The sequence below is a fragment of the Cyanistes caeruleus genome, chromosome 6 (assembly GCF_971803275.1).
Source record: "Cyanistes caeruleus chromosome 6, bCyaCae1.hap1.1, whole genome shotgun sequence".
Taxonomy (NCBI): Eukaryota; Metazoa; Chordata; class Aves; order Passeriformes; family Paridae; genus Cyanistes; species Cyanistes caeruleus.
In genome coordinates this window covers 39,371,743-39,386,436 of record NC_141706.1, presented here as the reverse complement: position 1 = coordinate 39,386,436, position 14,694 = coordinate 39,371,743, and the positions used below count along the sequence as shown (strand labels likewise).

General features: G+C 32.8%; 1 protein-coding gene across 5 annotated transcripts in view; it reads right to left on the bottom strand.

Moving 5' to 3' along the window:
• The window catches only part of DPH6 (diphthamine biosynthesis 6), a 198,829-nt gene that overhangs the window by 135,884 nt on the left and 48,251 nt on the right, over positions 1-14,694 (bottom strand). For all 5 annotated transcript variants that reach the window (XM_086894410.1, XM_086894414.1, XM_086894413.1 and 2 more), the window contains exon 6: positions 4,780-4,841. In XM_086894410.1, coding sequence (XP_086750536.1) covers positions 4,780-4,841 — 62 coding nt within the window. The remainder of the gene's footprint in view (positions 1-4,779; positions 4,842-14,694) is intronic.

The window sequence follows — 14,694 nt, the reverse complement described above, 5'->3', positions numbered from 1 at the left end:
TACTTTTCAGTTCTCTTTCAAAGCTTTTTATTTAAAAACTTCTAAGTGTTTATAACTTCAGTTACTTAAACCAAAGGCCTGAATCATCTTCAGCAGTTATTATACAGAAAAGGAAAATGCTCTTATATAAAACAATAACTCAGTAGTTCCCTATGTGATTATTTAGTTGTTTGGTGCTGTAAAATCTTAATCTCTTTAGGAACATATATGAAACATTTTTTAAGTATCTTGTTATGAGAGTTATTTTTAATTTTTCCTTTCACATTTTCTTTCAAAGAAAAGGAGCAAAAGAGAACCTTTACTCAAGTACTCATTAAAAAATTACACTCCTGACATAAAAAGAACTCCATCTGTCAACAATGGCAACAAGGTTTCTATAGGACAAACACATCAGGAATAATTAATGTTGATGCAACAAGAATGGACAACCTACAAAACAGTTAGTCAAAACCTTTTATTCTTACTCTATTTGAATAACAAACAAACAAACAAACAACCCTAAAGAAAGCTATTAAAAATTGAAAGAGAGAAAACCAGGAAAGATCTAACTGTAACCTTTCCACAGTGAATACATGGAGTGACTGTTTACAAGTCACTTTCAAAATCGGTAGCTCTGCGTGTAAACAGTGTCTAGAATAATTATTGGCAATTAACATTGAATACTCAGAAGATGTAATACTATTTCCTGTCTTTGTTGTGAGAAGTTCTCATTTTCAATGTCACTGGCTTCAACATCATTCTTGACACCAATTACACAAGGTGCTAAAGGGCCTTCAGTTCTCACAAATGTCAAAAGGACCAAAATATATTTAGCAGCTCATAGAACAGATCCCTAACATTCATTTAACAAAGTCAGCAATATTTTTTAAATGTCATCAACAGCATGAGAATTTTGCCTATCAATCATTTAGAATATTTACATTATTTGAAGACTGATTATTTGGGTTTGGAAATTGGATGCTACATTAATAATAATATAACAGCATAGACTCTAAATTTTATGAGTGCCAAATCTGCCTTCTAGTTGATTTGCAGAAAACTGCAAATTTACAAATCAAACATAACTAATTATAAGTAATGCAAGTCCACTTCAAACTCCAAAATAAATATATGATGAAACCATCTTCTAGACTACACGAAGTTTATCTTCAGTACACAATGAGATATTAACAAGTACAATGAGTACATATAAATGAGACACATATAAATGACCAGTCCAAACATTACTGAAGAACTGTCTCTTCCTATCTTGGGAATGAAACACATGGATTAAAGCTTCCTTCTTTAACTTTCATAATCAAAGATAAATATTTGAATTCAAGTCCTTCCTTTGTCAAGTAAAGACTTTGTTCCCAGACAGAAATCGTAAGACCTAAACTCTCATATTTACAGAAATGCTCTTTACATCAAGATGTTCTCATCAACTTTTGAAGCAAACATACAAATAAACATTTTGCTATCGCCTACTGGCAAAGCCAGAATTACAGACAAATATAACCATAATGTCCATTTGCCATTCTATTTACAAATTCAAAGGAGAGCGGGGTCACAACCTAAGCTGACAGAAAATTCTTTAGTGTAGAAAGAAGAGATTCCTATTACAGAGAAAACATTGGGACATTAAAGCAATTTAATGATTTAGCAATTATCTAGCAACCACTCCCCAGAAATTAACCAAAGACTTATCAATTAGAAAAATTCAATAATTCAAAAACTTTCCTTTCTGCAATGCCCATGTCCTGAACAAGTAATATTCACCCCTGCTAAAAGTATGGGTGGCAGATCATCATTGCACTCCTAAGCTCAACATTCTGTATGTAATGTGAAAAAAATTGCAAAAAGTTTTTCCCACTCACTAGTCCTACATTTTTCTGCTGCTACTGCAGAAAAAACACCTCATCTTTATGTCAGTAATTATTATAATTTCTTGGTACATATAAATGAATGTAAATCAGAAGACTGAAAATTTAGGTGATAATATATTTTTGAAGTCAAATAACTGAGTGGAGGAAATCAGGGCTGGGTTTATTTGTTGTGGATTTTTTCTAATCAATACTCTTATAATGCCTCAACCTGAGATTTTTTCCTAAAAACTAGTTCATGTTTATTTCTTATATGTCCAAAAGACAAATTCTAAAAGGTGCATTATAGTAATACAAATTAATTTTGGTCTCATTGACTGCTCCTTAAGATAAATGTTTAGTACCAAAAAAACCCAAAAGAGTAAGAAGTGAGTTCTGTTTCCAGAACTGTAGCACCAGAGAATTTGAACTTCGTGAATATATACTAAAAGTAAAAGATACTCCCTACAAATCCCAAATTACTCAACAAATATAATATTTTGTGGCTCTTTATCAAAGACAGTGGCATTTTTCTGGGCACTGAAATCATTCAGATATAAAGTGATTTTCAACAAAATTGAAGAACATAGATAACATTACTTAATTAATTCCAAACAGAACTGCAAAAATTCTCGCAAGCTTGCACATCACACTAGAAAAATGCTGTCATTAAATATCCTGCACCTAGCTGAATAAACAACTATGGTAAAGTAACATCAGATGTCAACACAGAACTCAAAAAACAAAAGAGGAAAAAACTATATTAGCAAAAAACCACAACAAACAAAACAAATTTACTGCAACACTTAAAGTTATTGGTTAGATAACTGAATACAAATCAAAGATCACAGGTATATAAATCCATGGCAGTTTTGGACACGTGCAGTGTTGAACATCAAATTATTATGGTGTTTTATATGGTATGGTCAGAATATTAAATTTTATCTCTCCTTACTGGAAACTGTGAACTCCTTGTTTTCACGTTCTGTCTGCCAGAATTTCTGATGCTGAAGACTTGCAAAAGAGTATTTTTCACATCATAAGTCTTTTTCTTCAGTTCATAGTTAATGATTTGGTTTTATTAGGCCTTAAAGCCAACTAAGTAAAAAAAATGTATTTGTACTGGCTTTGACTTTCATAGCATGCATATGCACAAGCAACAGCCAAATGAACAAATAATCAGTTGTGCAGTCTTCCCTACAATGGTCTGACAAGCATTGCAAGCGGTGTCAGAATGCCCCATTTGTACACTTTAAGCTAGGCAGTGATTGCTCTGTTGTTGTAGCAATAAAAGATAAAACCTTTAAGTGTGGGTTTTGAGAAGTGTTAATCCATGACAGTAATAATTTCAGTGAAACTGAGTAAGTAAGAATTACCTTAATTAAGACATCAAACACGATGATGAATATATGTAATTCACAAAAAATACCTGGTACTTTTGGATTTCATAGTTTATTATTTTCTTTTAAAAATGAATGATGATGAAATCAAATGCAGAAGAATACTTCTTATTAGAGCAATTAAAATTGCAATACTTGCTGCTACAGTTTTAAAGAAATCAAGATTGCTGATTCAACTGAAGTGAGTAGTTACCCAGCTGCAACCCCACTGAGGCTGTAACCTGAATTTTGATTACAGAAGCTTTCTGTGAATGCAAAATGTTGAGATGATTTAAAGAAATAAGTGAGACAAGTCTTCCAAAAAAAGCTAATGAATGGGATTGTATACCAACTGGTTTACATAACAGAGGGCCAGGGAGGAGGAAGGGAAGATTTCTGGGCAGATTCTCCAGGTCTGAAGCAACAAGCTTCAAGTTAAGAACAGACCAACAGCATCTTTTCAAGTAAGGTTATTTGAATGTAATGGACCTTAATTATTCCTTTCCAGCTTTTCCAAGTAGCATTTACCTATCTTCTCCTTTCCATGTAAATTACTGAAAAAATGTAGTTAAGATTTAAGATATAATTGCTACGTAACTCTATCTTTCAGTAGCAAAGAGAGTTTTAAGTTCTGGTTACTTTTTCTTTCTCTTCTGCAAGTTTGCCATACCCTTAACTGTTCCAAAACAACCTACTTATGAAGCCAGGCTGACCAGTAAATACCCAGATTAACCATGAAAAGTATTACATCACTTTGTGGACATTTGGACAGCCTACACTGAAAGTTACATCAAGACCCTTTAAATAGACATGCAATCATTGCGTGTATCTAACAGGCTCAAGGACAAGGAATTGTGGAAAACTAGCATTGTCAAAGACAATACATGAAAACATACTTTCAGAACTCTAATTCTTAAAATTTACTTAGCTTGATGTTTGATGCTTCTACATCAAACAAAATCTGGTCTTTTTAATTTTCCCTTGTTGAATGATTTTTCTTTAAATACATCTACTAGCTCTCCCAACAAGCATTATACTAGTTTGAGGACACACAATCCTTTGCACAGAATTAAATACACCTCAGGAATAGACCTCTTATTCCATTTTATAAAGGCCCTACTGTATGCAGGCTAATTGTGTAAACGGTAGGAAACCTGAAAATAGGAATCCTTGGGGAAGTTTTGTATCACCTATGATTTTGTCACTACCATTTCTTGCTGTGAAAGTCTCTAACTTACAATTAAGTTACAATTTACTTACATAACTTACAATTATGGCTTTACCATATTGATATTACATTTAGTGTTCCTGCAATAGAGAGGTTTCATGCCTTTAGTTTGTTTTAAAGATGGTGACGCCAGATGGTGAACTATGTCAAAAAATATGTTTTTCATATGAAAAGTGCTTAGCAAAGGCTTATACTCTGTGTACAAAGCTAAGTTTTGGGTTAACACCTACTCTATGAAAGTAATTTTTATTAAGTTAATTTTACTGAATTTCTGCCTGTGTTTCTTTTTAATTGCAAATTTAACTATATGAATTCTTTAAGTTATACTCACCTCCAAAAGAATGGGTTCCATTTCACCTAGTGTTTTTCCTAGATGTTTATCTGGGTCTAAACCTGCAAAAAAACCCAAAAATGTAAAAATATTTCTTACAAAGTACTCTTATGACATCAAGAAATGATCTTGTTTTTTTCTTTCTTTTAAAAATAACATTTTGTCTCTCTTAGAAACTCCACATTATCTAAAATAATTACTATCCTAAAGAAAATACACTGAGTCAGAATTTTCCGTAATCTTTGGGCAAATATTTTCCAGGTTTATGGAAAAACAAAGCTAGTTACCATTTCACTACATGTCAAGTGGGAAAGCTTTCCCTTTCTTAGAAATTTCACTAACCAGTAAAGTAAAGACACAGGTCCATGGCAATAAAAATACTACAAGGATTTAAGTCAGAAGTTACCTTTGTAGATATCTACTAAATTAAAATACAATTTAATTTTTTTTATAGTTCCTGAAGCTGGAAGGGACACAGACTGTTTTACATAATGAAAAGTTCTTTTGCCAAATCACATTCTTTGCGTGTTTTATGCACATATAAAATATAAGATTAAAAACAATGGAGATACAAAGAAAACTCAGACTTACAGAATATATTGAATGTCAAACCTTTTGATCCATCACAAAATATTCTGTATGATGTCTACATTTTGATTTATTTTTCTTTATAAAAATGTAATCCCTATTAACACTTGATAGCTGCTCTAACTTGTTCCTCTGTATCCTGATTTCAACTTCTTGACTTATTGAGTTTGGCCAGCTAATGGCAGGTAACAGTCACTTCTCAGAATAAATCAAGTAACTGGCAAAAATGAATAGTGAGATAAAATAATCCAGGAACAATTGTTTCAAAAGCTGACATCTTCAACCAAATAAATATCCTAGCTGGATTTGATACAAAGTGGTCAAAAGGTCTTACCATATGAAGCAAATAAGAAAAAACAAAATGATAACTCCTGAGACTAAAGGAACACTGATATTTTTTCAGTTATCACATTTTTTACTACTCTTAATTATTGTGGTTTGGACATCTTTTTGTACTGATACAATACTTGTCTATTTTTTTTTACTCTACTGCTTTATACAGTAATAGGTATCATTAAAGAGCTGCCACCAAAATCACTCCATTCAGAAGCAATTTCTAAAATATGTACCTTGCAAAGCACTTTAGATTGTTGATGATGAAAGCTGTTACATAAATGTACAATACACTATTATATAAAGCCATTGCTGAGTTAAAAGAGCTAATATATCTCTTAATTTTTACAATCATGATCTTGGTATATTTAAATTCCTGTGAAACTAAAACAAGTTAGAGTGAATGAGATTTCAAAACACTAAGAAAGTTTTTAAATATTTCATTAAAGCACATCAAAAAATCCCTTACCATCTAGGGGAATACTTTTAAAACTGCTTAATAATTAAAGTTTAAAAAGACTGAGGTTTTTCCTCCCTCTATTCCTTTTTTGTATTGGTTTATTGCTTTTTATTAAGAGACTAAAAATGTGTGCTAGATATATGATGACAATTTATTCTTGTGGAAATAGTTTTGAAATTTTATTAATTCAATTTCAATAGTTCAAATGGTTCTGGTGGTCTCTTCGAACTTATATCAGGTTAGCATTCTGTCCTTGATTATAATGGGATAGATATTAGGCCAAACAAGCAATTTCTCTTGATGTAAATGAATGAGTACTGCATTACAGTACCATTTCACACATTTGTATTAACACTCTTCCTTTATATATTATAATTACTTTTCTAAGATAAGCAACCACTCTCTCCTCAATAAAATCAGATTGATTTCCTCTAAATTTAAACCAAGGGATACACTACAAACCTATGAGAAGGGAAAAAATTGTCAGAACCAGACACACTAACATATTACTTCTTTCACAATGTTCTCTTTGGTAATACGGACATATCTTCTGTTCTGTCCAGTAATGAATGCAAACCACTAATTTAAAAGAAACGATGATACAAATAGTTTATGAAATACAAATAAATTGCCTATGTATACACTATAGGTAAACTCTTCAGTAATATCCCACACCTACATGAAAATCTGTGAAGTGCAATGTACCCTTTGTGTTTCTCAGTAGAATTCTATTTTTGGACAGATTGCATTTCTTTTGAAACATATTATTGTTTTTCATTTCCAATAGGCTCATATTGTGAGTGAACAGAGACTGTCTGGTAAAGGCATCAGGAACCAATGTAACTTGCAATTTGCAGAACCAGTAATCCACATCTCAAATCTCTACTGCTGTGCATGCACAGATGAAGCTGTATGTCTGTTGCTACAGTTAGTATAATAAAGTATTTGGAACCATACAAAACAGGTTTTTTTAAATCTATACTTCTATTTGGTACACTTTTCTTTATTGATTCAGATTCTTAAAATGGCTTAGATTAACAAAAAGAACAATGTATTCTAAATTTGCAGCACAAATTTTTCCTCAATGGAACTAGCTGTGAAGAGAACTGAATGGATGGATAAACCAACAACAAGGTCCAGGGCCTGGATGACTCTATGTAGAATTAAAAAATTAATTAGGAAGGGAACTATAATTTCCAGGACTGACATCTATTTTATTTAACTTACATGTATCAATGGGAGGCAATTATAATTCAATTAAAATATTCACTTTTATTACTTCCCTGACTGACCTTGAAGTTAATGCCTGTTTTATTTAATTGCATCATCTATGAATAAATGTTAACCCTAGAATGTTATGGCCCATTATTTTCAATGCATTTTTAACTCCCCAACTGAACTACATCCATCAATTTATTATGTGCTGCCTAGAGAGCAAATGGGGGTTTATTTCCTTGAGATAGACTAGTACATAATGACCAAAACATCTCAAAAAATTTAATAATTCTATTCTTAACAGTGCTTAGTTAAAAAAAAAAATGTGCTTTCACCTCCAGTTTTTAGTTTAGTTTGACTGTAAAATCAGTAAGCGATAGCACAAATGGGATAATTACTTCGAAGTAATTTCTACTCCATCTTTAATTCTTGATAAATCCACTGACAAGAGCAGAACTCCTTTCTGCAGATATTAACAATGGTTGCAGAATGCTCTTATGCACAGCCACAAGACAAGTGTAGAGAACTGCAGTGATGTCAAGAGATTGGGGCAGAAATTCATGCCTTTGTTCTGTGGTGAAAAAGAGAAAATTACTAAAAGGCATTTCACTACTGCTCAGATATGCAAAGGAACCATATTTTAAATGGTTCACTTTGTACATATGTATTAGTGAGAATATAGTGAGGTGTAGAGCATGAAGCCCTCACTTCAGAGGTAACTACATAATATCACTTGCATTTATCCAGACCATTAGAAATCCAAGTTACATTTTCATGGCATTACATTCAGCTAAAAAAAAAAAAATCCACATTCTAAAGCCTTATCTGACTAAGAAGAACATGTTTTATGAATGTTCAGAATTTTAAAATCATCTGAATTTTTAAGAAAGTCTTTTAAAATAAAAAACCCTATTTTTACTTTGTAAAATTTCAAATAGAAATAAATCATAAGTTTTAAGAAATGGTGGTAAATAAAGGTCTTCTGAAAGCTACATTGAACCAAATTCTAACCCATAATAGATGAACGCATTGTAAAAGAATCACTATCACATACACATTAACAAAGTATGAATTAACCATTATCTGTTGATAATATAGGGAGAAAAAAACTTCAGTATTTCCTGACTAATCAACCCTACAATTCAAAAACTTTATCTTGTTAATCAGTGACTTCTTCCATAAAATAAGGTTAAAACATATTTCCAAAATTGATATTATGATATGCTTCTTGAAATACATATCCATAGAATTAGCATAGGCTTATGGAGAAAAAAAAAAGAACCTATTTTAAAGTTACAGGAACATGAAGTTCTCTTTTTTTCCTGACTTCTTGAGAAGTAATATTGAGAAGAGTAGTAGCTGCAATCACTATGAATGTCAGGGACTGAGATTTAACTTCTGATGATGTAGGGCTGTATAATGGGCAATAAGGTTTCTGGAAAGATCCGAATCAGCTGCTCACCAAGAGTAGAATTACTTAGAATTTTGAATAAGAAAAGAGGCAATGAAAGACTTTGGTTTTCTGGAAGCAAAACTAGTTTCTTCTTTCTCAGTCTCTTTATCATAAAGAAAACAGAGTTAACAATAAGATCACAGGACCTGTAGGGTAAAGAAATACATATAGAAAGGAAAAGAATGTAAAGGATAAAGCAACCACCCATCTTAGAACTAGAACAGAGAAAATAGGACTGATTTTGAAGGTAAATTCCTCTATTTTAAATATGGCTTTTTTTTCCCTAAATAAACAATACAAAATCAGAGATTTTCAGATGATCAGGCACTATTCTTTACAAAGTACAGAATACAGGAGAATGTTTCTAATAACACAAGAAAAGTCCTTACACAAGAGCATTAGCTGGTAACATAGCTTACTATGTAGGAATGCAGGAATGTGTTATAACCTTCACCAACTAGAAGTGCACATGCCACACAGATATTCTTGAACTGTAAATCTATACCTTAAGTTGCCTTGAGGTAAATTATTCCTGTTGTCCTATTTAGCTTTCATTTCTATGAAGAGCTGGGAAGTGAACTTTTTGTCTGGCAGCATAACTTGACAGGTTCATTCTTAACTTCCTCAAAGCTTTCACACATGAAAGGCTGTGTTAACAATGGTGAACTGGATAGATTCCTTGGATTTCCTTTTCCAAAAAAATAAGAAAAAAAAATATTTAAAACTGCTTAACTTTTCTATAAAAGTAATGAAAAGTACTGTATCTTTAGAAGATTTGAGAGGAATATACTTCTAATTTATTGTATAGAAGAGGAAAACTAATGTGACTTGATTATGCATCTACTTTTTTTTTTTGGTATGTGATAATTTATCCAGTGTGGGAATTGTACAGGGATGGAACCTATAGACATGCAGCAGATATAGTAACTCTTTTCAAGCTAAGTGATACTAAGTGATAAAGTTATAAGACATTAGTCTCAAAGTGGTTTTAGCATATGTTTCCAGTGCAGTTTAATTGGGATCTCAGTTTATCTCTTGAACATTATTCAAGTGTGTTCTAAACTAGGTTAGTCTGATGTCATAAATTTTAGAATTCTGAGAGGTAAAAGGATCTGAAACTTTTTATCTAATTAATATTATCAGTAATCTCTTGTGATTTATTTTTTTAAACATCAAAGTCATTTGTGCTATAGTTAAATCTAGGATCCAAAGCAATTTAGATATGTCATTTCAAGAACAGAATCCTCAATAAATCTCTGAAGGAAATTTGTACCACTTTATCATATAACAAGGCAGTATTTCCAATCAGATTATTTTACAGAATCACAGAATGGGTCAGGTTGGAAGTGACCACAGTGGATCATCTGCTCCAACCTCCCTGCTCAAGCAGGGTCATCCTAGGGCACATGGCACAGGCTTGTGTCCAGATGCTTCTGGAGTATCTCCAGTGAGGGAGACTCCACAACCTTCATGGACAATCTGTTTCAGTGCTTGCTCACTCACACAGTAAAGGATTTCTTCCTCATGTTCAGGTGGAACTTTCTGTGCATCAGCTTCTGGCTGCTGTCTCCTGTCCTATTGCTCAGTACCACTGAGAAGAGCCTGGATCCATTCTCTTTTTTCCCCCACTTCAGACACTTATACACTGAGATAAGTTAGTCATCTCAGTCATCTCTTCTTGAGGCTGAACAGGCCCAGCTCCATCAGCCTTTGCTTGTGAAAGAGATTTTCATATAGTTAAGATTATTTCTGCTTTTGACATCTCTTACTAAGCTCTTTTTCTTCCACTATTTTTCAGCTCCAAGTTCTGACTATTCTTCTGTCTTTTTCACTATACCCACGCTTTCCTGTTTCACTTAAAATGCATAATAGTGTGCTCTTAGCCTGCTGCCTCCATTTATATTTTCCTTTAGATTATGTGATCTCCCCAAATTGCAAAGTGATCTTTCCACTCTTAAGCCATCTCTCTCCTACTTTGTCTGTCTGTGACATCTCCTTGACAAGCACTCAGTAATGTCAGCTCCCAACTACTTTTCTGTTTTCAGCACGTTCTCTTACCCTTCCTTCTAACTCCTGTTATCTGTTATGACAACTTCCTTCCCATTTTCCAATGTCTAGCTAAGAGTTAGAGAAGAGGGAATCATATTTCTCTCTAACTTGTTTCTAAACTGACTTGTGCAAAATCTCATTTCTTCTTTTTCTGTAACACACTTTATTTTCAAGAACTCCTTTATACATTATATATGCACTAAAATCTCTTTCCGAAACTACTTCTTACTCTGGTAATAAAGTATCTGTCATTCATATACAAGCATCAAGGCAAGAACCATTCTAAATGCAAAGATTACTTTCTCATTTTGCTTTCCTAAGCTTTCAACTATAATTCAAACTTTTTCTTTAAGTTTATCTTTTCTCTTACTCATCTCTCTTGTATCACATCTTAAACACCAAGCTAATTTATTTTGACTTCTATTTTCCAGTTTCCATTTTCTGTGTTGATCTTTTCATGTGTGAAACTTTTCTGTCATGAAAAAAAAAATGGTCTGAGATAAAATGGCTCTTCTGTTTTTATATGTGTTCCCAAATCTTTTCATGCAATGTCTGGTGAACAAACAGGTGTGGTATCTCTTTTTTTTTTTTTTTTAACATAAATAACACGAATTATGGAGATAAATGGGATGGTATACAAATATATTAGAGAACAAGCCTAGAGCAAAAGTGTCAAATGCTCTTAAACTCTAAAGAGCCAACTAAGTTTCAGAAGATTTGTTTGAAAATCCAGTGACACCACCATATGCTATGTAGGAAACAAGATTTAGAAGGGGGAAAAGGCTAATAAGAACATCTTTTCCAAATTACATCATAGGTAATTCCTCAAATTTATAATCTGAAAAAGCATTAAAACTAAATTGAATTAAAAATGATCATATTTTTATTCATTTGACAGAAGTTGAAAAATAATATCAGTCATTTTATCTTTTACTTCAAATTATGATAAACAGAATAAGTTAAAAAAGGAAGTGTTTAAAAAGCAGACGTGGCTCTTTGTGATCTGTTTTAGTGGTTATAGTATAAATATATATATATATATATATATACTATATATAACTAATCAGTTAAAGGTAGGTGTGATGACCTCAGTGTTCTTTTCCAACCTTAATGGTTCTATGATTCTAAGTGTTTTTCATATTAATAAAACAGAATGTTATCAAAAGCAGATGTTGTGAAGACTGTCACAGATTCTACTTCAGCTTTAGTCTGGTAGCTGCCCAAGGAAGAAAGCAATGAAATGATCCCCTGTAAATAAGCTGAGCTAGCTAGCTAAGAATAATGTCAATGTTTAATTTACTGAACAATAAGCAAATAAACAATACTTGCTATATAATATTTAAGAAATCAACTGGGATCTCATACTGATTTCATAAAAACATGTTATTCAATTCCTTCTGTTATGTTTGTGAATGGTCTGAGAACTTTTAAAAAATATTTGGAGGAAGCAAGTATCTTCCCTTGTGATGACAAGGTCCTTCAATTTCCTCAAAATTACATTAAAATTGGTCAGCACTAAAATCTAGATGCACATTTTCAAAGAACACCGTTCCTCTCCATTACACAGATTGTGCTCAGACAAAGCTTACAACCAATAATTTTACTTCAGGATATGATCTGCCATTGCAGCCAACCCAAATTAGTAGTAAGTTTTCTATTGAAAGAGAGAGGTCTGCCCTCCATGCAGCTGTGGTCTCTACAGAGCAAGTTCCCTGCACCCACAAAAAAGCAGATCCTGCTGGATCACCTATATGCAGCCATAAAAACACTGGAGCCTTTACAGGGGCAGAAGCAAGCACAGACTTGTGGTTTAGAAGAGTCATCTAGAAGTTGGATGGAAAGATTGACCTTTTGGCAGCAACTTACTATTAGATCAGTTTATCTGTACTCTAAATTACACCCTTAGGAGCTTAGCCAGGAACTGTGTGGTGCTAGGTCTTTTTTAACATAGTTCTTTACAAGTAAATCTTACCTCTGTGAAAACTAATGGGAGTATGGCTATCAGTTTCATTTAGTGAGGATTTCACTTTTTGTACACTAGAGGCATACAAATAAACAGTAACATAGACTCCTAGGTGGCTGGGTTTAAATAATAGATTCATTATACTAAGAAGCAATATTCTGTCCTTTTCAACTAAAAACTCATATACAAAACCATACACATCCCTCAACTATCAGGCTAGTGGATACCACGAATAGCAGGAGTGTACCAATTCTCTAGACCATGGCAAGCAAGCAACAATATCTTCTCACACCTATGGAGGTTCAAGTTAAATATACCTATATACTACAGACTGCTCATTTTAATGAAGATTAGGATTTCCTGACAGACAGGAGATGGCAATGGCTTCCTAAGGATTCATTACTCCATTGGGAAATAGCCTGGGTAAGTAATTAAGGCCCATCGCACTAGAAAATTTAGGTTTCCACAGACCCAGTGATATCAACTTGATCCATGGCTGGGAATGTAGAATGTCTATAAGCACTCATAGCAGCTGGACCTGCAAGGTGAATATAGTAATGAAATAGAAGAGCTTCATTTCATATGTAGGCTGATCAGCCCTGATTCTAAGTTTCAGATTTATTATTGTTCAACAGTTGAACAGTGCTATGGTATAATTTCTTTCCTGTGGTTCCCAAGAGCAGCTAAAAGTTAGAAACATAATTTAATCATTTATTCAGAGTTTTTATTTTTCAAATTAAAGTTTCAAATTATCTGATCTCATAATAACAACATGGGTTTTTTTCAGGTATTTAGTTAAATAATTAAGGATTACTTTATAACCAAACTGGGAAGAAGCTGCAATGCATAAAGCAAATAAATGCATATTAATCCACTAAAAATATAGGAATTTGAATTGATATTCTGATTTTGACTGAAATATTGAAGAAGCAATTCCACACAACCCCCCATTCTCAAGGCAACAGTGTGCACTTAGAAAACTTAGTATAAATGCTACTTTTGAAACTTCAAGAAAATCAAGAAACATTGTGGAAAAACTACTTGGACTGCATGACATAAAATCAACTTCAAGTATATTCTCATATATATGAGCAATGAAGTTTGTCATGTCTCAAAAAGTATAGAGGTGCTTAAGTTTTAGTATTAATACTTAACAAGATTTAGGTATAGTTAACTATGTAAGTAAACTAGAAGTAAATAAACTTGAACACCAAGTTTTACTAAGGATCATACTGTAAGGAACTCAAAGACCCCTTCCAAATATGTATTCCTTCCTCCTCCTTGCCTCATTTCCACATATGCATTACATCTTTCATGCCAGTGGAAACAATTTGCTTTATGAGGCAGAGTCAAGACCAATATAAAAAGTTATCAAGGTTTAAAGTTGAATCTGTTATAGGCATATTCTTCAAATCAATAAGTATTATTTAATCTGTAAACACAACCAAAAAACAAGGAGATCAAAAATGCATCTTCTTGTGCTATATTACACAACTGTTCTATTCCACAGTACTATATTACAATGTGTCACATGAGCAATGGATATTACTGGAATTTCAGGCACACACATGTTAAAACCAGTCAGTAATAACTTCAATTTTAGCTGTAACTGTGTAACCTCGTTCTGAATTTCTGGATTTCCACTGAAGAGGGGTATATTTCAAAGATGAAAGTATGATATGTCATACAAGCATCTTGAGCAGCAAGAAAATGGCACTGCAGATAAATATTCAAAAGTAGCTTTTATACACATATATATAGTGCTCAGGTTTGCTGCTATATCATGGAATGCTTTTCTCTCATCATTAAAGCTTCTGAAATATACTCTAAAGGAAAGAAAGCTGATCTACTTAT